Raw genomic sequence first — 26,500 nt, forward strand, 5'->3', positions numbered from 1 at the left:
AGCTATAAGCAGCTCTAAAAAAACAAGTGTCAATTCAGTTCATTGTTGATTCAGTTCAGTTCAATAACAGTGTAAAGTTTAGCAGTTTTAATTCACTTTGATTCAGTTCAATGTTGATTCAGTTCAGTTCAATAACAGTGTAAAGTAAAGCAGTTTTTAATTCACTTTGAGTCAGTTCAATGTTGATTCAGTTCAGTTCAATTACTGTCAGTCAGTATTACAAAGTTCATCACTTATGAAGTGAAGTTGAAACCAGCTGTAAAGCAGAAGAGAATAGTGTCTTTGTTCTCATCTGAATATATGAGTGAATATGAAGTGTGTTTTAAACGCAGGCATTCGACGCCTTCATATACATCTTCTTTGCACTGGAGATGGTGGTGAAGATCGTGGCTCTGGGGATCTTCGGCCAGCGCTGTTATCTGGGCGACACCTGGAACAGACTGGACTTCTTCATTGTGATGGCCGGGTGAGAAGGTTTCTCATGTTCGGTGCTTAAACATACGCGTTATAGGGGTTTGATTCCTAAACACCTAAACACCCGAACAAACACCCGAACAACCAAACACCTAAACACCCGAACACTCGAACACCCAAACACCTAAACACCCAAACACCTGAACACCCGAACACCTGAACACCCGAACACTCGAACACCCAAACACCCAAACACCTAAACACCCGAACACTCGAACACCCAAACACCCAAACACCTAAACACCTGAACAAACACCCGAACAACCAAACACCTAAACACCCGAACACTCGAACACCCAAACACCTAAACACCCAAACACCTGAACACCCGAACACCTGAACACCCGAACACTCGAACACCCAAACACCCAAACACCTAAACACCCGAACACTCGAACACCCAAACACCCAAACACCTGAACACCCGAACACTCGAACACCCTAACACCCAAACACCTAAACACCTGAACACCTAAACACCTGAACACCTAAACACCTGAACACCTAAACACCTGAACACCCAAACACCCAAACACCTGAACACTCGAACACCTAAACACCCAAACACATGAACACCTGAACACCCAAACACATGAACACCTGAACACCCAAACACATGAACACCTGAACACCCAAACACATGAACACCTGAACACCTGAACACCTAAACACCCGAACACCCAAACACCTGAACACTCGAACACCTAAACACCCAAACACATGAACACCTGAACACCCAAACACATGAACACCTGAACACCTAAACACCCAAACACATGAACACCTAAACACCCGAACACCCAAACACCTGAACACCTAAACACCCAAACACCCAAACACATGAACACCTGAACACTCAAACACCTAAACACCCGAACACCCAAACACATGAACACCTGAACACCTAAACACCTGAACACTCGAACACCTAAACACCCAAACACATGAACACCTGAACACTCAAACACCTAAACACCCGAACACCCGAACACATGAACACCAAAACACATGAACACATGAACACCTGAACACCCAAACACATGAACACCTGAACACCTAAACACCCAAACACCTGAACACCTAAACACCCGAACACCCAAACACCTGAATACTCGAACACCTAAACACCCAAACACCCAAACACATGAACACCTGAACACTCAAACACCCGAACACCCAAACACATGAACACCTGAACACCTAAACACCTGAACACTCGAACACCTAAACACCCAAACACATGAACACCTGAACACTCAAACACCTAAACACCCGAACACATAAACACCCAAACACATGAACACCTGAACACCCAAACACATGAACACCTGAACACCTAAACACCCAAACACCCAAACACATGAACACCTGAACACTCGAACACCTAAACACCCAAACACATGAACACCTGAACACCCAAACACCTGAACACTCGAACACCTAAACACCCAAACACCCAAACACATGAACACCTGAACACTCAAACACCTAAACACCCGAACACCCAAACACATGAACACCTGAACACCTAAACACCTGAACACTCGAACACCTAAACACCCAAACACATGAACACCTGAACACCTAAACACCTGAACACTCGAACACCTAAACACCCGAACACCCGAACACATGAACACCCAAACACATGAACACCTGAACACCCAAACACATGAACACCTGAACACCTAAACACCCAAACACCCAAACACATGAACACCTGAACACCCAAACACCTGAACACTCGAACACCTAAACACCCAAACACATGAACACCTGAACACCCAAACACCTGAACACTCGAACACCTAAACACCCAAACACCTAAACACCTGAACACTCAAACACCTAAACACCCGAACACCCAAACACATGAACACCTGAACACCTAAACACCTGAACACTCGAACACCTAAACACCCAAACACATGAACACCTGAACACCTAAACACCTGAACACTCGAACACCCGAACACATGAACACCCAAACACATGAACACCTGAACACCTAAACACCTGAACACTCGAACACCTAAACACCCAAACACATGAACACCTGAACACTCAAACACCTAAACACCCGAACACCCGAACACATGAACACCTGAACACCCAAACACATGAACACCTGAACACTCAAACACCTAAACACCCGAACACCCAAACACATGAATACCTGAACACTCAAACACCTAAACACCCGAACACCCGAACACATGAACACCTGAACACCCAAAGACATGAATACCTGAACACTCAAACACCTAAACACCCGAACACCCGAACACATGAACACCTGAACACCCAAACACATGAACACCTGAACACTCAAACACCTAAACACCTGAACACCCGAACACATGAACACCTGAACACCCAAACACATGAACACCTGAACACTCAAACACCTAAACAACCGAACACCCAAACACATGAATACCTGAACACTCAAACACCTAAACACCCGAACACCCGAACACATGAACACCTGAACACCCAAACACATGAATACCTGAACACTCAAACACCTAAACACCCGAACACCCGAACACATGAACACCTGAACACCCAAACACATGAACACCTGAACACTCAAACACCTAAACACCCGAACACCCAAACACATGAACACCTGAACACTCAAACACCTAAACACCCGAACACCCGAACACATGAACACCTGAACACCCAAACACATGAACACCTGATCACTCAAACACCTAAACACCCGAACACCCAAACACATGAATACCTGAACACCTAAACACCTGAACACTCAAACACCTAAACACCTAAACACCGGAACACATGAACACCAGGGGCTCGTTCTTCGTACGTCGCTAACTCAGTTAGCTGGATTTGATTGTTGACGATTTGGCATGATCTTGGATCGTTTGGTTCTTCGAAGCTCATCCTAGACTTGCTGTCATAGCAACAGGTGCGCTAGCTTGAAACTGCTCGTGAGCAGGCTTATTTCATGTAAACAGGATTAGCTCGCGGCTTTATAAGCGGAGGTGAAATGAGAAGTCTTTTAACGCAGTGCGATAGTGTACTTTTTGAGAGATATAATTTTTCTCATGACTCGTGAGGATGTCATTTACATCAATTATTTTTGGAAACGCACATCAAATGTTCGACTCGTCGGAGTCGGCCTTTAATAACAGCACAAACTGTGTGCATTGTCCTGATATTATTTGCGAGTGGCTCTTTTCCTTTAAACTATTGGAGATGCGGAGAACTTGATAAGTGCTGTCTGTCGTGTCATTCACGAAGTTTACCCTGGCGCTCAAGCAGTTTTTAGGGTGTTTTTTTGTGGCATTTCCAAGCCAGTTTAGACCCAAGGTTGTAGGCTATAGCAGGGTTTTTTTTTTTTGCCAACGCAGGTATATTATAATTTTTAATGAAGATCATGCAATCATGAACATGCCGATTAATATGACACAGATATGTCCCTCTGGCTTCACTAATGTGATTGGTCAATAGACTGCACACATGTTCCCATCAAGGCCTCTATGAAGGGGATTTTGTGAACAGAAAGGGGGATCACAATGTAAATGTGCAGCCAAGTTACTATTACAATTCTTAATATTCAAGATTAGTAATATTATATCAAATTAAAAAAAAGGCAGTTGACAGACTAAAATCTCTAGATGGTGTGTGACTGTTCCATATCACAAATGTGGAAGCACAGAGATTCACATTTATGCACATTACTTGAACATGGTATCAATATCAAGCTCACTGTATTACATACACAGTTACAATGCAGCTCTAGCCAGGACAAGGTCACACAATGAAATGAACTTTGGCCAACTAAAGGGAAGATTTCAGTGTCTGAAAAGCCTGAGGGTTGCACTTGACAGGGCCTGTGACATTACATGTGCCATTTACACAACATTTCCACCATCAGCAAAAATATAAAACATTTCATTAAATGTTTAATAAAAGACAAGACAAATATGCTTAGTTCTTTGATTTTTTATTTAAATTGTCAGGTCCCCCACCCCCCCAAATACTCTATTTTCTAGGGGCAGGGGGCTTGGGTTAAACCTGTCAACACAAGCCTTATGCAACAAAAAATAAAAGGAAAAGTATACACTGCCCACCTCTGTATCACTGCTTTGTGCAGACTCTTCTGTAGGCCTTTCTGTAGATGTGGACTCCTGCAACACATATTGCATTCAGAAATAATAGGTACTCAAGTGTAAATTAAGTAAAGTTATTTAAAGATACTTTCTCCAAAAGACAGTCATCTGAGAGAGTTTCTTCACTGTCCTGTGCATTGCTGGGGAAATGGGCATTACAAAGTGTTGTACTTTCTTCCCTTTTGATGTAAACTTTGGAAAAGTCCACTTACTGCACATGGATCAGCCAGGAACAGATAAATGTGTTGGTGTTTAAAACTGCACAAAAGAGGAAAAAACAATTTCATTACAATGAAGTACACTGGGGGAAATGTGATCAATAACTCATGGCAACATATTTTTTTACATTAACTAGGCTACATGTTCTTAACTAGTTTCACACATGCACACTTTCACAAGTAAGCAATTCATCACTAGGCCTACTCAAGGTTTAACAGTTGATATGACTGGACCAGCCATTGGGATTATAGGCCTATAGTGCAGCAAAAAAATATTTTACAGTGTAAGATCATTTAAAGTTCATTTACCAGTAATGAAGGAGTTGCTGCTACTGGTCCCTGCTGTGTGTCTGAGGAAGAGCTGAACCCAGGACGGGTCGGTTCACATTTAACCCAAGGGCCAGCTCTTCTGCCGGGGTATAATGTGGGGGTGCAGGACCACCACCTGTTTGTTTTTCTTTTCTTTTTTTTCTCAGCCTTTTTCTTGGTTGCTTTTATAAACAAGCAAACATTTATTAACAGTGCCTTTTTAAAAGAGACTATAGTAGCCTTTAGTACAAATTACCATTATGTAGAATATTCTAGTACTTCACTTTTACTTGTTCCCATGTTCTAGTAGTGGGTGGTGACTGACATTACAATGAACAAAGTTATTAATTATTTAGAAATTATTCAAATAAAAAAATATATACTGTAAGAAGTGATAAAAACATCTAACATGGTCACTACAAACTTAATTTGTCTGCTACTTTTTGCCAGCCCTCTCTCCTGGCTTTGCACACTTTGAGGTGTTCCCTGGCGTTTTAATTATGTTTTCAAATTCTGCATATCCTTCAAGCAATAACTCTTGCTCTGCTGCAGAGTAAAACTGAGCGCGCTCTTTGGCCACGCTGAGCAGCCAATAGCAGCGTTGCTGATCAATGTTTCTACTATCGATACATATCCCCTTTTAAACCAGCGCATGAACGCGCAATTATCTCAGATAACTCAATCCAGCGATACTAATCATAAACAACAGGTGTGCTCGAAAAACCCAATTAGCCGGATCATGATTAGCACGATGATATCATCTTAGATGTCTCATTTGATCTCGGATGTTTTAAGCAACGTACGAAGAACGAGCCCCTGAACACCTAAACACCCAAACACATAAACACATAAACACCTGAACACCTAAACACCCAAACACATAAACACATAAACACCTGAACACCTAAACACCCAAACACATAAACACATAAACACCTGAACACCTGAACACCTAAACACCCAAACACCCAAACACATAAACACATAAACACCTGAACACCTAAACACCCAAACACATAAACACATGAACACCTGAACACCTGAACACCCAAACACCCAAACACATAAACACATGAACACCTGAACACCTGAACACCCAAACACATAAACACATAAACACCTGAACACCTGAACACCTAAACACCCAAACACATAAACACATAAACACCTGAACACCTGAACACCCAAACACATAAACACATGAACACCTGAACACCTGAACACCCAAACACATAAACACATAAACACCTGAACACCTGAACACCTAAACACCCAAACACATAAACACATAAACACCTGAACACCTAAACACCCAAACACATAAACACATAAACACCTGAACACCTGAACACCTAAACACCCAAACACATAAACACATAAACACCTGAACACCTGAACACCCAAACACATAAACACCTGAACACCTGAACACCTGAACACCCAAACACATAAACACATAAACACCTGAACACCTGAACACCTAAACACCCAAACACATAAACACATAAACACCTGAACACCTGAACACCCAAACACATAAACACATGAACACCTGAACACCTGAACACCCAAACACATAAACACATGAACACCTGAACACCTGAACACCTGAACACCCAAACACATAAACACATAAACACCTGAACACCTGAACACCTAAACACCCAAACACCTAAACACCCAAACACATAAACACATAAACACCTGAACACCTAAACACCCAAACACATAAACACATAAACACCTGAACACCTGAACACCTAAACACCCAAACACATAAACACCTGAACACCTGAACACCTAAACACCCAAACACATAAACACATAAACACCTGAACACCTAAACACCCAAACACCCAAACACATAAACACCTGAACACCTGAACACCTAAACACCCAAACACATAAACACATAAACACCTGAACACCTGAACACCTAAACACCCAAACACATAAACACATAAACACCTGAACACCTGAACACCCAAACACATAAACACCTGAACACCTGAACACCTGAACACCCAAACACATAAACACATAAACACCTGAACACCTGAACACCTAAACACCCAAACACATAAACACATAAACACCTGAACACCTGAACACCCAAACACATAAACACATGAACACCTGAACACCTGAACACCCAAACACATAAACACATGAACACCTGAACACCTGAACACCTGAACACCCAAACACATAAACACATAAACACCTGAACACCTGAACACCTAAACACCCAAACACCTAAACACCCAAACACATAAACACATAAACACCTGAACACCTAAACACCCAAACACATAAACACATAAACACCTGAACACCTGAACACCTAAACACCCAAACACATAAACACCTGAACACCTGAACACCTAAACACCCAAACACATAAACACATAAACACCTGAACACCTAAACACCCAAACACATAAACACATAAACACCTGAACACCTGAACACCTAAACACCCAAACACATAAACACATAAACACCTGAACACCTGAACACCCAAACACATAAACACCTGAACACCTGAACACCTGAACACCCAAACACATAAACACATAAACACCTGAACACCTGAACACCTAAACACCCAAACACATAAACACATAAACACCTGAACACCCAAACACATAAACACATGAACACCTGAACACCTGAACACCCAAACACATAAACACATGAACACCTGAACACCTGAACACCTGAACACCCAAACACCCAAACACATAAACACATAAACACCTGAACACCTGAACACCTAAACACCCAAACACCTAAACACCCAAACACATAAACACATAAACACCTGAACACCTAAACACCCAAACACATAAACACATAAACACCTGAACACCTAAACACCCAAACACATAAACACATAAACACCTGAACACCTAAACACCCAAACACATAAACACATAAACACCTGAACACCTAAACACCCAAACACCTGAACACCCAAACACATAAACACATAAACACCTGAACACCTAAACACCCAAACACATGAACACCTGAACACCTAAACACCCAAACACATGAACACCTAAACACCTGAACACCCAAACACATAAACAAACACCTGAACACCTAAACACCCAAACACATAAACACATAAACACCTGAACACCTAAACACCCAAACACCTAAACACCCAAACACATAAACACATAAACACCTGAACACCTAAACACCCAAACACATGAACACCTGAACACCTGAACACCCAAACACATAAACACATAAACACCTAAACACCTAAACACCTAAACACCTGAACACCCAAACACATAAACAAACACCTGAACACCTAAACACCCAAACACATAAACACATAAACACATAAACACCTGAACACCTAAACACCCAAACACATAAACACATAAACACATAAACACATAAACACCTGAACACCTAAACACCCAAACACATAAACACATAAACACATAAACACATAAACACCTGAACACCTGAACCGATGAAGCGGGATGATGTGGTTCGTAACTAAAAGCTTCTCGGTTCGGGTCAGGAGTGTTTCATGATGCTGATATTCTCATACACTCTAGTAAAAAAACAAACAAACATATTTTGTTTGGATTTTTGCATGAGTATTTTTGAGTTTTACTTGCTTTCAAAAGTTGAGAATATTTACATTTTGTCAATTCAAATACATTGGACAAATCTAATTTTTTCCCAGGAAAATCAATGTAATATATTTTTGTTCAATAATATTTTAGATTATTATTTTGAATTTTGAGGAGATTTTATGATACTCTAAAATATTTAAACAATTTTTATGAACTATTTGTTCCATTTAAATTAATTATTTTTCATTTTTCAAAAATGCAATATTTTAGTTTAAAATAGAGGGGAGGCCTTTCCATTATTTGAAGTGAGAACAGTGCCTTCTGAAGGCGTTAACACATAAATGCTTGTGTAATATCATGATGTAAACAATGATAATAAATGCTTGTGTAATATCATGATGTAAACACCTGTACACTGCCTATGTAAATATAGAGAGAGGCTTTTGGATTCCCTAGTTGTTTTTTTAGACATAATTTCTTATTTTTATTAGATTTTGCGTTTAGACATTTAGACATTCTATAAGACTACTTTTGGTCAAGGTTTAGATTTCCTTTTTGTTAAGTATTAGGTTTTGCATTATGATTACAGTCAGAAAATTTAGTTTGAAAGGGAACACACGGAGAGCATTTTTGTTGTTTGGTTTTTGATTGATAATTAAAAAATCTGACAAAATAAGGAATGGATAGCAATAATTCAAATCACTTTATACAAACATTTTGAAATTAAACTGAGTTGCTGCATTGGGTTGAATTGTTGATTTTTGGAGAATAACCCGTTCATTGCTGTGCTTTTATCATGATTTTACAACATTAATGTCTCATTTGAACCTACAGCCCACCAGCTCTCGTTCAGCAGGACTGAGGTCACTCACTGAAACGCATGTGATCCGCTGCGTATCAAACCTTCTGTTTCGCTGACGTGTGTGTGTTTTATTTGTGTCTACAGAATAGAGACTCTGATCAGTCTGTAAATCAGTGTGTGAAAGCAGGACAGATGGAGATCTTTAATGAACGCCGGCTCTGTGTTTGCATGTGTGTGAATATGTTGAGCATACGATCAGATGCCAGAGATCATCACACCAGCTGTGTGTGTGTGTGTGGAGCTTCTGCTGGAGTGTGTGTGTGTATGTGTGTGTTTGAGGAGCTTCTGCTGGAGTGTGTGTGTGTATGTGTGTGTTTGAGGAGCTTCTGCTGGAGTGTGTGTGTGTGTGTGTGTTTGAGGAGCTTCTGCTGGAGTGTGTGTGTGTGTGTGTGTGTGTGTGTGTGTGTTTGAGGAGCTTCTGCTGGAGTGTGTGTGTGTGTGTGTGTGTGTTTGAGGAGCTTCTGCTGGAGTGTGTGTGTGTGTGTGTGTGTGTGTGTGTGTGTGTGTGTGTGTGTGTTTCAGGAGCTTCTGCTGGAGTGTGTGTGTGTGTGTGCGTGTGTGTGTTTGAGGAGCTTCTGCTGGAGATTCAGACTGCTGTGTTAGACTCATGAAATGTGTGCTTTTAACGTGTGTGTGTGTGTGTGTGTGTGTGTGTGTGTGTGTGTGTGTGTGTTTAGGGTGGTGGAGTATTCGCTGGACCTGCAGAACATCAACCTGACGGCCATCCGGACAGTGAGAGTCCTGCGACCGCTCAAAGCCATCAACAGAGTCCCCAGTGAGTCCACAGCTTCTCTAAACTCTCTGTTTGCGTGTCGGATGAGGCTCGTCATTTACAGCTCACACACACACACACACACTCACTGTACACACACACACACAGCGCTTGAAGACTAGACCTCTGAACGCTCTCCTTCACATCACAGCCAGAAACTCCTTCCCTCATCCTCACATCTGAGCCTGTCACACAGAAATATGGAAAGATCCTGAGTAGAGATGAGCAGTGTTTGAGTCTGTGGGAAAGCATTAACTTCTGATCGAGCGCTGATGTGTTCGGCTCGTGAAGTCCAGTGTTTGTTTTAAAGCTTTCAGCAATTCATGATGTTTCGAATATCTCAATATCTTCATGCCTTATAGTTGCGTTTATCAGATTAGAACTGTGCAATAATATAACCAAAAAGACACCAGATATTGTTTCACTAGTGTGATCAGGACACTAACGTTCATTTATGTAAGTGAGGAGAGCAAAATAAAGTAAACTGGGACATATTACACCCAAATATTCTTCATACAGCGACTACCAGTGAAACCTTGGGCCAATAATGATTCCTCCACTTTGAGCTGATCATGTTCTGCTGAAGTGTGTTTTCTGTAATTGCTAATGCTCTTTTTACACACAGACTGAACAACATGAAGCATTGCTTGGTCACTGGTTGAGCTAAACTGGTATTATCTAATTGTGTAGTTAAATTTAACAGCTGACAGATATTCAACATAATTCATGTGTGAGAGTCTAACAGAAGGACGGACAAAACCAGTCAAATATCCACTGATCTGAGAACTGAGTTCTGCTCATATTTATCACCGTTTTCTAAACTATAGCGAATAAACTGAGATAATGTGAGAAATGTTGAACGAGTCTGAATAAACTTTGGTTTGACTGTAGCTACATTTTTTGACGATATAAACAATATGCTTTACGTAAGTGTACTGTATGTACCTGGCTAACTGTGTGTGTGTGTGTGTCAGGCATGAGGATCCTGGTGAATCTGCTGTTGGACACACTGCCGATGTTGGGGAACGTTCTTCTGCTCTGCTTCTTCGTCTTCTTCATCTTCGGCATCATCGGTGTTCAGTTGTGGGCGGGGCTTCTGCGCAACCGCTGCTACCCGGAGGAGAACTTCACCCTGTGAGTCTGAACGCCACTGACACACTAACACTAACTGCCACCTAAAGTGCCCCTGTTATGCTTTACCGGATTCATGTAGTGTGTAATAGAGATGTTTGTGAATGTAAAAACTCTGCAAAGTTTTAAAGATCAAAGTGCACATAAATAAAGTTCTTGAGGAAGAAAGAAGTGATTCTGAACTGAAACGAGTCGTCAGTAATTCACTCTCACTTCCTGCTGATCCTGTAGGTTTGTAACTCGTTTGCATAATGCTCCTGATTGGCTGAGCAGCGTCTCTTAGCTCCGCCCTCAATCACTGTAGTGTATCTGAGACTGGGAGAGTTCGGTTCGTGTTGTTCGTGTCGAGGAGACGCTGTTTGAGATTGATACGGTGAAACCCACGCCATCGTTACTGTTCGTATCACTGTGATCAAGAGCTGAGATTCAGATATGATAATGAGCGTTCTGGCCAATCAGCGCAGAGCAGCTCTCAGAGAGGCGGGGCTTAGAGAGACTGAATCTTCAATCGAAGCGTTTCAGACACTGAGAGAAAGAGCTGACACTGCAGTGGAGATTATGAGGAAGAGTTTTTTGACTTTGGATGCATGTAAATCTTTTGTAGGAGACTAAATTAGGATGTTTTAAAATATCATAATAGGGCACTTTAACCAGTGCTGGTTTTCATCCTCCTGATCGTTGTCTGCGTCTTCTTTCTGACTGGTTTCTGATGGAACGTGAGTTTCTATTCTGGTTGACATTCACATCCCTGAAGGCTCTCCTGGGGTTTGAGGGCCGTGCCGCTCTTGACCAGCGTAACTCCGAGAGACATCAGTGAAGCTGTCACGCTGATCCCTCATTAGAGCGCACTGCAGATCCCTCACACAAGCGCACTTCAGTGAGCAGAAATCACTACTAATGACTGAGAATCAGTAGCGGACGCATCTCTCTGTGTCTCAAGAATCGGTGACGTATGAAAGGAGCAAGTGCTCGCTGGGTTAAAAATATATCCAGAAAATAATGCAAAATTCAGTTCCATGGCCGGTTAGAATCTGTTTACTCACACAATGCATGTTTAAAGTCCTAAAATCACAATGTAATGGAAGTAGCGACAGATCTTTTTTTTCTGTATTTTGATGTAAATTCAAGTGTAATCGATAATAAATAAGTAAATCTGGAATAAATCACTGGAGAAGTCATGTCACACTGCAAAACATGCTTTTCTTACTCAGTATTTTTGTCTTGTTTCCAGTCAAAATATCTAAACATTCTTTAATCAAGATGCATTTACTAAAGTAGTATAAAGCTGTAAGAGACTAAGTCTTGTTGTCTGGGGGGAAACATCTAAATAAGAGAGTTTTTGCTTAAAACAAGCTAAATTATCTGCCAATGGGGAAAGAAAAATAATGTTAATTCAAAAAATATTAAAATACTGAGTAAGAAAAGCATAACTTCTGCTGTGATTTATTCCAGATTTACTTGTTTATTATCGATGTCACCATCCGTCGCTTCCCTGGAGCCTCTAGTTTAGACATTTTGACTAAAAACTGAGATGAACAAACAAATCATTCACAATAAAAGCAACAACATGCATATCCAAAATAGATCTTTTTTCTAAATGCGTTGATTTTATTGTTGAATGATTCATTTGTGCGGGTATAATTTTTATTTATAATATTTATTATTTATATTAACTTGTTTTGACCTCATAATTTTTCAGTTTTCATTTCATGCCGACTTTACAAGATTGTAACCGTATGATCGCACCGCTCTAATCCGCTAAATGCAACAATAAGGCGTGATATTAAGCTATTATAAACATTAGCATCCTGATTTTCTAATATACTAGCAAATATACTTTCATATTTCTTTCTACTGAGAAATGTGAGCTGGACAATCACTCTCTCTCTCTCTCTCTCTCTCTCTCTCTCTCTCTCTCTCTCTCTCTCTCTCTCTCTCTCTCTCTCTCTCTCTCTCTCTCTCGTTCTCTCTCTTTCATTCTCTCTCTCCCTCTCTCTCTCTCTCTCTCTCTCTCTCTCCCTCTCTCTCGTTCTCTCTCTCCCTCTCTCTCTCTCTATCGTTCTCTCTCTCTCTCCCCCTCGTTCTCTCGCTCCTCTAATGTTTCTCTGTGATGAGTGATGGCGCGCAGCAGGGGCTGCTGGGAGAATTACGGCTCTGACCTTGTTATGCCACACATGTGGCGGCTGTGATAATGGAGGGTGTGTGTTTCAGCGTTAGGAGAGCAGCACACACAGATTCACCAGAAAAACACTTTAGTCTCACTGTGAGATTATACGACACACACACACACAGATTACACACACACACACACACACACACACACACAGGAGTTGATGAAGATGTGCTGGATGTGTTTCTCATCCATTGAGATTTTTTCCTGCAGAACTTTAAAGTCTTTTTTTCAAATAAATGTTATAGATATTATTGTGAATGATTCTTTTCTGGATATATTTCCTGTTTTGGTAACACTTTACACTAAGAGTTCAGTTAGAATAGTTAACTACATTAGTTTAAGTCGCCATGAAAGTGAAGTTGTGCTCGTCTTTTCTCCTCTATTGTGTCGTATATTGAGTGAATCGCTTCAGGAACAAGAACACATGTGGGCGGGGCTTGATTGTGTCTGTGGGGAGTTGATTGGATGGTTGTGGTTTGCTATTGGCTGAGCTCATGTGAGTGACAGGTTATAGCCCCGCCCTCGTCATCAGAGAAGAGAAGAGATGCTGCAAGAGGAACTGATTCTCATTCAACATTATTAACACTATAATGATGCGCAGGCACCCACAAATTATGTACAATAAACATTTATTATCAATATCAATAGTCAATATCAACATTTATTAACAGATTTTTTAAAATCAAAGTTGTACTAGTTAATGCAGATATAAATGCTGTAATAAATATATTGCTCATTGTCAGTTTATATAAGCGAGTGCATTATCTAATGTTAACAAATTAGACCTTCCCTTTTTTCAATTTTTTTTATAACTGTCATAACTGGATCTTCGGGTGAAACAGTTTCTCCAATCATTTAGTGCGTTTAAACTCCGCCCCTTTGTTACGATTGACCACAAACGTGTATTCAGACCCGCCTCTATTTCTGAGTGCCACGCCCACATCTCAACATCCAATCAACAACTGACGGAACGAAACCAAGTCTCCGCCCTACATTTTCCTCTTTTTTGATATTCACTTGGATGTATGTCGCAATATTTCTTTACCTTTGTTACATTTAAATATTATTATTAGTGTTTATTCACCGTCTTCTTTGAGACGTCTTGGACTAAAAGGTACTCTATCTCGCCGTAGGATTGTGTTCCCACGTTCCCTCTCAGTCCCAGCCCTCCCTGCTGGAGATCTCTAATCTCCTGTCTTACTTCTGCTCTATTTTTAACACATCTCTGTCCCATCGGTCTTTACCAGAGCCCACTGAACCCGAGACGCTCGAGAACAGCAGCTTTAATAACCACTGACTCCAGCAGACGTCACACACACACACACACACACAGCCTGGAAATCTGATGAACACACTCGCGTTCAAAAGTTGGCACACCTTCAAAAAGTGTTTCTGCAAGAGTCTCTTCTGCTCACCAAACCTGCATTTATTTGATCAAAAACACAGTAAAACAGTGACATATTACTCCAGTGTAAATCAGCTGTTCTCTATGTGAATATACACTCACCTAAAGGATTATTAGGAACACCTGTTCAATTTCTCATTAATGCAATTATCTAATCAACCAATCACAGGGCAGTTGCTTCAATGCATTTAGGGGTGTGGTCCTGGTCAAGACAATCTCCTGAACTCCAAACTGAATGTCAGAATGGGAAAGAAAGGTGATTTAAGCAATTTTGAGCGTGGCATGGTTGTTGGTGCCAGACGGGCCGGTCTGAGTATTTCACAATCTGCTCAGTTACTGGGATTTTCACGCACAACCATTTCTAGGGTTTACAAAGAATGGTGTGAAAAGGGAAAAACATCCAGTATGCGGCAGTCCTGTGGGCGAAAATGCCTTGTTGATGCTAGAGGTCAGAGGAGAATGGGCCGACTGATTCAAGCTGATAGAAGAGCAACTTTGACTGAAATAACCACTCGTTACAACCGAGGTATGCAGCAAAGCATTTGTGAAGCCACAACACGCACAACCTTGAGGCGGATGGGCTACAACAGCAGAAGACCCCACCGGGTACCACTCATCTCCACTACAAATAGGAAAAAGAGGCTACAATTTGCAAGAGCTCACCAAAATTGGACAGTTGAAGACTGGAAAAATGTTGCCTGGTCTGATGAGTCTCGATTTCTGTTGAGACATTCAGATGGTAGAGTCAGAATTTGGCGTAAACAGAATGAGAACATGGATCCATCATGCCTTGTTACCACTGTGCAGGCTGGTGGTGGTGGTGTCATGGTGTGGGGGATGTTTTCCTGGCACACTTTAGGCCCCTTAGTGCCAATTGGGCATCGTTTAAATGCCACGGCCTACCTGAGCATTGTTTCTGACCATGTCCATCCCTTTATGGCCACCATGTCCCCATCCTCTGATGGCTACTTCCAGCAGGATAATGCACCATGTCACAAAGCTCGAATCATTTCAAATTGGTTTCTTGAACATGACAATGAGTTCACTGTACTAAAATGGCCTCCACAGTCACCAGATCTCAACCCAATAGAGCATCTTTGGGATGTGGTGGAACGGGAGCTTCGTGCCCTGGATGTGCATCCCACAAATCTCCATCAACTGCAAGATGCTATCCTATCAATATGGGCCAACATTTCTAAAGAATGCTTTCAGCACCTTGTTGAATCAATGCCACGTAGAATTAAGGCAGTTCTGAAGGCGAAAGGGGGTCAAACACAGTATTAGTATGGTGTTCCTAATAATCCTTTAGGTGAGTGTATAGTAAAGTGTAATTTATTCCTGTGATCAAAGCTGAATTTCAGCATCATTACTCCAGTCTTCAGCATTCAACATTAACATTTGATTCTATTGCATTGACACCAGCTCTGTCAGGAGATGCTGACGATCAACCACTGATAGATCAGTGAACGCTCGGCCTCTCTTTCATGATGTTTGTCCTCTGTAATCTTCTGAAATATCATTTCATTTGCTCTGAGTGTTTGATCTGTGCTCTCGAGTTTATTAAAAGCGTCTCAATGGCACCTCTGTGATCATAGAGAAGGAATCGCTAATAAAACCCCTGACCCTCTCGGCTCTGTTAAACCATCGGCGTGTGTTTCTGTTCTCCTGGATGTTGCTCTTGATATTCCACAGAAATACTTCACGATCGTGATGAAAGCTGCGGCGCCGCTGTACACTGCCAGTCAACCGTTCTGGATCGGTACAATTGTTTAAGTTTTTAAAAGAAGTCTCCTATACTCACCGAGGCGGCATTTATTTGATCAAAACTACACAAAAAAACACTGCAATATTGTGAAATATTATTCCAATTTAAAATAACAGTTTTCTATGTGAATATATAGTAAAGTGTAATTTATTCCTGTGATCAAATCTGAATTTCAGCATCATTACTCCAGTCTTCAGTGTCACATGATCCTTCAGAAATCACTCTAATATGATGATCTGATGCTCAAGAAACATTTATGATTATTATCAGTGTTGAAAACAGATTTACATTTTAATTTCAGGATTATTTGATGAATATAAACTTCAAAAGAACAGCATTTACTGTTAAACCTAAATATATACCACTAAAATATGAAGCTGTTTTCAACACTGATCATAAATCTTTGAGCATCAGATCCTCATATTAGAGTGATTTCTGAAGGATTATGTGACACTGAAGACTGGAGTAATGAGGCTGAAATTCAGCTTTGATCACGGGAATAAATTACATTTTAACATATATTCTCATAGAAAACTGTTATTTTAAATTGTCATAATATTTAACAATATTACTGTTTTTTGTGTGTGTTTTTAAAGGGATACTCCACCCAAAAATGAAAATTCTGTCATCATTTACTCACCCTCAAGTTGTGAGTTTCTTTCTTCTGCTGAACACAAAGGAAGATATTTAGAAGAACGATTGGAACCAAACAGTTGTTTGGCACCATTGACTTCCATAGTAGAAAAAAAAAATACTATGGTAAATGGACTGCATTTATATAGCGCTTTCACAGACCCAATGGCCACCAAAGCCCTTTACAATTTGCCTCACATTCACCCATTCATACACCGACGGCGGTGTCAGCCATACAAGGCTCCATCCAGCTCATCGGGAGCAGCTGGGGTTAGGTGTCTTGCTCATGGACACCTCGACACTTGGTCAGGTGGAACTGGGGTTGAACCACCAACCTTCCGGTTTGTAGACAACCTACATGAACCACTGAGCCACTGCCGCCCACTATGGAAGTCAATGGTGCCAAAGTTCCAATCGTTCTTCAAAGTATCTTGGTGAAGCAGAAGAGACTTCTTTTAAAAACATTAAAAATCTTACCGATCCGGAACCAGACTGGTAGAGTCTCTGACACGCGTCTCCTGTGTAGAGTGTTCAGATCAGGCACTTGTGACGCCTAAGCTGGTTAGGATGCTTCCTAGGTTTTGCACACATCCCGTGTTCGACTGTGTGTTGTTTCTCTCAGCTCTACAGGTGTGGCACTACCCGCCCCGTATTACTCTCCCGACGAGGAAGACGAGCGGCCCTTCATCTGCTCTCTGCCTCAGGATAACGGGATCATGTCGTGTGGAGACGTTCCAGCTCGCCGTGTTTCGGGACACCAGTGCTGTCTGGACGTGGAGGATCTCCTGCATCATCAGGCTCTGGGTCTCGTGACCGAACCCTTCATCAACGCCAGCGCCTTCGTACCCGGACTCTGCGTCAACTGGAACCGCTACTACACACACTGCCACACTGGACACAGGAACCCGCACAAAGGAGCCATCAACTTCGACAACATCGGATACGCCTGGATCGTTATTTTTCAGGTATTTTCTCCTGGGAGACTGCAGAGCTTTGCAGCTCGTATGATGTGATTGATGTGCTTTGTGCCAAATTTGAACTTATTGGAAGAGAAAACTATTCCCAGAGAACTGTATGAAGTGTTTTTCTGCTAATGATGGTGTGTTTAGGTTATTACTCTGGAGGGCTGGGTGGAAATCATGTATTACGTCATGGACGCTCACTCATTCTACAACTTCATCTATTTTATTCTGCTGATTATTGTAAGTACACACACACACACACACACAGATTTATGAGTCTGTTCTAAAAGAGCAAAATAAATTGTTTTATTTGACACGCTGATGATGATTCATTTTGCTGATATTGCCTGTCTGATATTCTTAACCAACGAATTAACTAAGGTGTGTGTTTGCAGTGAGACAGGTGTGTGTTTGCAGTGAGAGTGGCGTTTGCAGTGAGATAGGTGTGTGTTTGCAGTGAGAGTGGTGTTTGCAGTGAGATAGGTGTGTGTTTGCAGTGAGACAGGTGTGTGTTTGCAGTGAGATAGGTGTGTGTTTGCAGTGAGACAGGTGTGTGTTTGCAGTGAGACAGCTGTGTGTTTGGAGTGAGACAGGTGTGTGTTTGCAGTGAGATAGGCAGTGAGATAGGTGTGTGTTTGCAGTGAGATAGGTGTGTGTTTGCAGTGAGACAGGTGTGTGTTTGCAGTGAGATAGGTGTGTGTTTGCAGTGAGAGTGGTGTTTGCAGTGAGAGTGGCGTTTGCAGTGAGACAGGTGTGTGTTTGCAGTGAGATAGGTGTGTGTTTGCAGTGAGATAGGTGTGTGTTTGCAGTGAGATAGGTGTGTGTTTGCAGTGAGATAGGTGTGTGTTTGCAGTGAGATAGGTGTGTGTTTGCAGTGAGACAGGTGTGTGTTTGCAGTGAGAGTGGCGTTTGCAGTGAGATAGGTGTGTGTTTGCAGTGAGACAGGTGTGTGTTTGCAGTGAGATAGGTGTGTGTTTGCAGTGATACAGGTGTGTGTTTGCAGTGAGAGTGGCGTTTGCAGTGAGATAGGTGTGTGTTTGCAGTGAGATAGGTGTGTGTTTGTGTGAGACAGGTGTGTGTTTGCAGTGAGAGTGGCGTTTGCCGTGAGATAGGTGTGTGTTTGCAGTGAGACAGGTGTGTGTTTGCAGTGAGATAGGTGTGTGTTTGCAGTGAGAGTGGCGTTTGCAGTGAGACAGGTGTGTGTTTGCAGTGAGAATGGTGTGTGTTTGCAGTGAGACAGGTGTGTGTTTGCAGTGAGACAGGTGTGTGTTTGCAGTGAGACAGGTGTGTGTTTGCAGTGAGATAGGTGTGTGTTTGCAGTGAGATAGTTGTGTGTTTGCAGTGAGACAGGTGTGTGTTTGCAGTGAGACAGGTGTGTGTTTGCAGTGAGAGTGGTGTTTGCAGTGAGATAGGTGTGTGTTTGCAGTGAGATAGGTGTGTGTTTGCAGTGAGATAGGTGTGTGTTTGCAGTGATACAGGTGTGTGTTTGCAGTGAGAGTGGCGTTTGCAGTGAGATAGGTGTGTGTTTGCAGTGAGATAGGTGTGTGTTTGCAGTGAGACAGGTGTGTGTTTGCAGTGAGAGTGGCGTTTGCAGTGAGATAGGTGTGTGTTTGCAGTGAGACAGGTGTGTGTTTGCAGTGAGATAGGTGTGTGTTTGCAGTGAGAGTGGCGTTTGCAGTGAGACAGGTGTGTGTTTGCAGTGAGACAGGTGTGTGTTTGCAGTGAGACAGGTGTGTGTTTGCAGTGAGACAGGTGTGTGTTTGCAGTGAGACAGGTGTGTGTTTGCAGTGAGAGTGGTGTTTGCAGTGAGATAGGTGTGTGTTTGCAGTGAGATAGTTGTGTTTTTGCAGTAAGATAGGTGTGTGTTTGCAGTGAGATAGGTGTGTGTTTGCAGTGAGACAGGTGTGTGTTTGCAGTGAGACAGGTGTGTGTTTGCAGTGAGAGTGGTGTTTGCAGTGAGATAGGTGTGTGTTTGCAGTGAGATAGGTGTGTGTTTGCAGTGAGACAGGTGTGTGTTTGCAGTGAGACAGGTGTGTGTTTGCAGTGAGAGTGGTGTTTGCAGTGAGATAGGTGTGTGTTTGCAGTGAGAGTGGCGTTTGCAGTGAGATAGGTGTGTGTTTGCAGTGAGATAGGTGTGTGTTTGCAGTGAGACAGGTGTGTGTTTGCAGTGAGACAGGTGTGTGTTTGCAGTGAGACAGGTGTGTGTTTGCAGTGAGACAGGTGTGTGTTTGCAGTGAGAGTGGCGTTTGCAGTGAGATAGGTGTGTGTTTGCAGTGAGACAGGTGTGTGTTTGCAGTGAGATAGGTGTGTGTTTGCAGTGAGAGTGGCGTTTGCAGTGAGACAGGTGTGTGTTTGCAGTGAGAGTGGCGTTTGCAGTGAGATAGGTGTGTGTTTGCAGTGAGATAGGTGTGTGTTTGCAGTGAGACAGGTGTGTGTTTGCAGTGAGACAGGTGTGTGTTTGCAGTGAGACAGGTGTGTGTTTGCAGTGAGATAGGTGTGTGTTTGCAGTGAGAGTGGCGTTTGCAGTGAGATAGGTGTGTGTTTGCAGTGAGATAGGTGTGTTTTTGCAGTGAGACAAGTGTGTGTTTGCATTGAGATAGGTGTGTGTTTGCAGTGAGAGTGGCGTTTGCAGTGAGATAGGTGTGTGTTTGCAGTGAGATAGGTGTGTTTTTGCAGTGAGACAAGTGTGTGTTTGCATTGAGATAGGTGTGTGTTTGCAGTGAGAGTGGCGTTTGCAGTGAGACAGGTCTGTGTTTGCAGTGAGACAGGTGTGTGTTTGCAGTGAGACAGGTCTGTGTCTGCAGTGAGACAGGTGTGTGTTTGTAGTGAGACAGGTGTGTGTTTGCAGTGAGATAGGTGTGTGTTTGCAGTGAGATAGGTGTGTGTTTGCAGTGAGACAGGTGTGTGTTTGCAGTGAGACAGGTGCGTGTTTGCAGTGAGAGTGGCGTTTGCAGTGAGACAGGTGTGTGTTTGTAGTGAGACAGGTGTGTGTTTGTAGTGAGACAGGTGTGTGTTTGCAGTGAGACAGGTGTGTGTTTGCAGTGAGATAGGTGTGTGTTTGCAGTGAGAGTGGCATTTGCAGTGAGACAGGTGTGTGTTTGCAGTGAGAGTGGCGTTTGCAGTGAGACAGGTCTGTGTTTGCAGTGAGACAGGTGTGTGTTTGCAGTGAGACAGGTCTGTGTCTGCAGTGAGACAGGTGTGTGTTTGTAGTGAGACAGGTGTGTGTTTGCAGTGAGATAGGTGTGTGTTTGCAGTGAGATAGGTGTGTGTTTGCAGTGAGACAGGTGTGTGTTTGCAGTGAGACAGGTGCGTGTTTGCAGTGAGAGTGGCGTTTGCAGTGAGACAGGTGTGTGTTTGTAGTGAGACAGGTGTGTGTTTGTAGTGAGACAGGTGTGTGTTTGCAGTGAGACAGGTGTGTGTTTGCAGTGAGATAGGTGTGTGTTTGCAGTGAGAGTGGCATTTGCAGTGAGACAGGTGTGTGTTTGCAGTGAGAGTGGCGTTTGCAGTGAGACAGGTCTGTGTTTGCAGTGAGACAGGTGTGTGTTTGCAGTGAGAGTGGCGTTTGCAGTGAGACAGGTCTGTGTCTGCAGTGAGACAGGTGTGTGTTTTGACTGTCTTTCTCTCTGCATCTCTGCCTAACTCCACAGGTGGGCTCTTTCTTCATGATAAACCTGTGTCTGGTCGTCATAGCGACTCAGTTCTCGGAGACGAAGCAGCGCGAGCACCAGCTGATGCAGGAGCAGCGAGACGCCTGTCTGTCCTCCAGCACACTGGCCTCGCGGGCCGAACCCGGCGACTGCTACGAGGAGCTCTTCCAGCTCGTCTGCCACGTGCTCCGCAAGACTCGCCGCCGCCTCGCCGCGCTCCTCAGAGCGCTCTGCCGAACACACACACTGCAGAAAACACACGCCAACGGAGGGAGAAACAGCCTCCAGCCACAGGGTGAGAAGAGGAGAGTCACATGATGGAGTGTGTAGGGACCCACACGAAAAGAACATATATTTCCCAGTATATGAATGATCAATAAATTAAATGATATAACAGTATGTTTGAAAATATACTGAATAATATATTGTTACAATATATTGAATAATACATAAGGAATATTTTTGTCTTCATTTATTAATATTTTAAATGTATTAATATATAGTAATACATGGTCAATGCATATATTGCAGTATATTGAACATTATAATCACTTCTGTAAGGGGTCTCTGAGCACTTCTCTCACTGCACCACAGATGGAGCCACACCTCCCGCATCAGCAGCCAATCAGGAGACAGAGGAGGAGGCAGCAGAGGAGAAGGGGGTGTGTCGGGGGTGGAGCCAAGAGCTGTGGGCGGAGACGAGGGTCAAACTGTGGGGCATCGTGGAGAGTAAATACTTCAACAGAGGAATCATGGTGGCCATCCTCATCAACACCATCAGCATGGGCATCGAGCACCATGAGCAGGTCACACACACACACACACACACACACACACACACACACACACACACACACACACAACAAAGGTTTTTATATAGACTTATTACACGGCTCTGTGGAATACTTGATTCTGATTCGTCAATCACACATCCAGCGGTATATCATTAGTTTAAACTCGCCGCTGAAGCTGCTCTCTCCGCGCAAGCTTTGCGTTTAAAGAACTAATAAAATATTTCGACTCAGATCAACATTTTGTGTCTAATTATTTAGTGATGTGTCAAGTATCCGTGTAATAAACGGGATAATGTACATCCAGCCGGTTGTTATCTCAGAACAAACCCCCTCAGATGTGTGTGTGTGTGTGTGATCTCAGAATAAACCAGGTGTGTGTGTGTGTGTGTGTGTGTGATCTCAGAATAAACCCCTTCAGGTGTGTGTGTGTGTGTGTGTGTGATCTCAGAATAAACCCCTTCAGGTGTGTGTGTGTGTGTGTGTGATCTCAGAATAAACCCCTTCTGGTGTGTGTGTGTGTGTGTGTGTGTGTGATCTCAGAATAAACCCCTTCAGGTGTGTGTGTGTGTGTGTGTGATATCAGAATAAACCCCTTCAGGTGTGTGTGTGTGTGTGTGTGATCTCAGAATAAACCCCTTCAGGTGTGTGTGTGTGTGTGTGTGTGTGTGATCTCAGAATAAACCCCTTCAGGTGTGTGTGTGTGTGTGTGTGTGTGTGATCTCAGAATAAACCCCTTCAGGTGTGTGTGTGTGTGTGTGTGTGTGTGTGATCTCAGAATAAACCCCTTCAGGTGTGTGTGTGTGTGTGTGTGTGAGTGAGTGATCTCAGAATAAACCCCTTCAGTTGTGTGTGTGTGTGTGTGTGATCTCAGAATAAACCCCTTCAGATGTGTGTGTGTGTGTGTGTGTGTGTGTGTGTGTGTGTGTGTGTGTGATCTCAGAATAAACCCCTTCAGGTGTGTGTGTGTGTGTGTGTGAGTGAGTGATCTCAGAATAAACCCCTTCAGTTGTGTGTGTGTGTGTGTGATCTCAGAATAAACCCCTTCTGGTGTGTGTGTGTGTGTGTGTGTGTGTGTGTGTGTGTGTGTGTGTGTGTGTGTGAACTCAGAATAAACCCCTTCAGTTGTGTGTGTGTGTGATCTCAGAATAAACCCCTTCAGGTGTGTGTGTGTGTGTGTGTGTGATCTCAGAATAAACCCCTTCAGGTGTGTGTGTGTGTGTGTGTGTGTGTGTGTGTGTGTGTGTGTGTGATCTCAGAATAAACCCCTTCAGGTGTGTGTGTGTGTGTGTGTGTGTGTGTGAGTGAGTGATCTCAGAATAAACCCCTTCAGTTGTGTGTGTGTGTGTGTGTGTGTGTGTGTGTGTGTGTGTGTGTGTGTGTGTGTGTGTGTGTGTGTGTGTGTGTGTGTGAGTGAGTGATCTCAGAATAAACCCCTTCAGGTGTGTGTGTGTGTGTGTGTGTGTGTGTGTGTGTGTGTGTGTGTGTGTGTGTGTGTGTGTGTGTGTGTGTGTGTGTGTGTGTGTGAGTGAGTGATCTCAGAATAAACCCCTTCAGTTGTGTGTGTGTGTGTGTGTGTGATCTCAGAATAAACCCCTTCAGGTGTGTGTGTGTGTGTGTGTGTGTGTGTGATCTCAGAATAAACCCCTTCAGGTGTGTGTGTGTGTGTGTGTGTGTGTGTGTGTGTGTGTGTGTGTGTGTGTGTGTGTGTGTGTGTGTGTGTGTGTGATCTCAGAATAAACCTCTTCAGGTGTGTGTGTGTGTGTGATCTCAGAATAAACCCCTTCAGGTGTGTGTGTGTGTGTGATCTCAGAATAATCCCCTTCAGGTGTGTGTGTGTGTGTGTGTGTGTGTGTGTGTGTGTGTGTGTGTGTGATCTCAGAATAAACCCCTTCAGGTGTGTGTGTGTGTGTGTGTGATCTCAGAATAAACCTCTTCAGGTGTGTGTGTGTGATCTCAGAATAAACCCCTTCAGGTGTGTGTGTGTGTGTGTGTGTGTGTGTGTGTGATCTCAGAATAAACCCCTTCAGGTGTGTGTGTGTGTGTGTGTGTGTGTGTGTGATCTCAGAATAAACCTCTTCAGGTGTGTGTGTGTGTGTGATCTCAGAATAAACCTCTTCAGGCTGATGAAGACCTGATCCTGATCTCCCTGTCGGGTTTATTCTGAGATGACGTCCGGCTGGATGTACATTACGATATAAGCTAAAGCTAAAGCTCAGAACCAGCACTAGACATCACAAACCTGAGGATATCGGCTGATATTTGCTTCTGTTCTTTCAGCTGATGAGTCTCTGTCTCTTCATTGGTTCTGTTCATTACTTCAGTTAATGTTGTGTTTCATGCTCTCGTTCTCTCTCTCTCTGTGTGTGTGTGTGTGTGTGTGTCCAGCCAGACGAGCTCACTAATGTTCTGGAGATCTGTAATATCGTCTTCACCAGTATGTTTGCTCTGGAGATGATCCTGAAGCTCACGGCGTTCGGTGGCTTTCAGTACCTGCGCAATCCCTACAACATCTTTGATGGAATCATCGTCATCATCAGGTACAGTGAAACACCCACTGCGCTGCATTTAAACACGCCAGTCTGTGTGTACAAGCTTACAAGTTGTGGAAAAAGTTTAAAACCGTTGTGCTGCTTCATATTTTTGTGGAAATCGTCATACATTTGTTTTTCCGGATTCTTTGATGAAAAGAACAGCATTTATTTGAAATACAAATAGACATGATTAATATATTTACTGTCACTTTTGGTCAGTTTAATGTTCCCTTTCGAAGGGAACTCAACAATACGTCATCGACGTTATGGGGAACGCCTCAGGCGTGACAGGTGTCTGAAATCACTATCAAATCACGTCAATCACATTGACCGGCGACAGCCCGTGAATCATTAGCGTGAATGATTAACGTGCGACCTGGAAGTATATAAGGGCGCCTTGCAAACATGACAAATCATCTTTTCGTCTTCAGGGACTGTTTTGTCTGTAACTGCTTTGAAAATCAGGTAATTATGAAATGCTTTCAGAAGTGTGCAGACCCGTGCCCAAGATATTTGTAGCCGGGTGACACACGTGAACTGTGCATTTTTTGTCTGGGAAGGAAGACGCGATTTCTGAGCTGCAGAAATCGCATTTTTTGTCTGGGAAGGAAGACGCGCACAGGCGGTTCTCGAGGGAACTGCCTGTACAAATTGTGATCGCGCCTGTCCCTCTTCTCGAGAGAAGAGGGTTCAGCGTCTGGATGTCACAGATGAAGCTCGCCGATCGCCTTGAGAGGGGTGTAATCCTCTCAGACGATGCGGCGGCTGATGAGAAGCTGCAATTGGATGAAGTTTTTCAAAAAAAAAAAAAAAGGGAAAACTTAGTCCGGCAGCAAGCGCTCTCCCGGACAAACAGGAGATGGCTGATGAGGGTGGAAATAATAAAATATTTTCCTGTATCTTCTCAGCCACCCTGCCCCGTGTATGCTGAGCTGGTTGGTATTATAGAACGCGCCGCGGGCAGGCTGCAGCTGCCGTGGCTGCTCGTTGGGGGAGAAATCGCTCGCGATGAGAGCGGTTTTTCCCGGGTCATAGAACCACCAGCTCAGGTGAGCCTTTCATTTCTTCCCGATC

General features: G+C 43.0%; 1 protein-coding gene across 1 annotated transcript in view; it reads left to right on the plus strand.

The window, feature by feature from the left end:
• The window catches only part of LOC130078826 (voltage-dependent T-type calcium channel subunit alpha-1I-like), a 51,919-nt gene that overhangs the window by 666 nt on the left and 24,753 nt on the right, over positions 1 to 26,500 (plus strand). The window contains exons 2-9 of the mRNA XM_056244516.1: positions 333 to 466; positions 10,291 to 10,388; positions 11,360 to 11,519; positions 18,115 to 18,457; positions 18,602 to 18,694; positions 22,102 to 22,396; positions 22,663 to 22,907; positions 25,281 to 25,432. Coding sequence (XP_056100491.1) covers positions 333 to 466; positions 10,291 to 10,388; positions 11,360 to 11,519; positions 18,115 to 18,457; positions 18,602 to 18,694; positions 22,102 to 22,396; positions 22,663 to 22,907; positions 25,281 to 25,432 — 1,520 coding nt within the window. The remainder of the gene's footprint in view (positions 1 to 332; positions 467 to 10,290; positions 10,389 to 11,359; positions 11,520 to 18,114; positions 18,458 to 18,601; positions 18,695 to 22,101; positions 22,397 to 22,662; positions 22,908 to 25,280; positions 25,433 to 26,500) is intronic.

This window comes from Rhinichthys klamathensis, unplaced genomic scaffold (genome assembly GCF_029890125.1).
Source record: "Rhinichthys klamathensis goyatoka isolate OS25496 unplaced genomic scaffold, OSU_Roscu_1.1 h1tg000999l_1, whole genome shotgun sequence".
NCBI classification, from domain to species: Eukaryota; Metazoa; Chordata; class Actinopteri; order Cypriniformes; family Leuciscidae; genus Rhinichthys; species Rhinichthys klamathensis.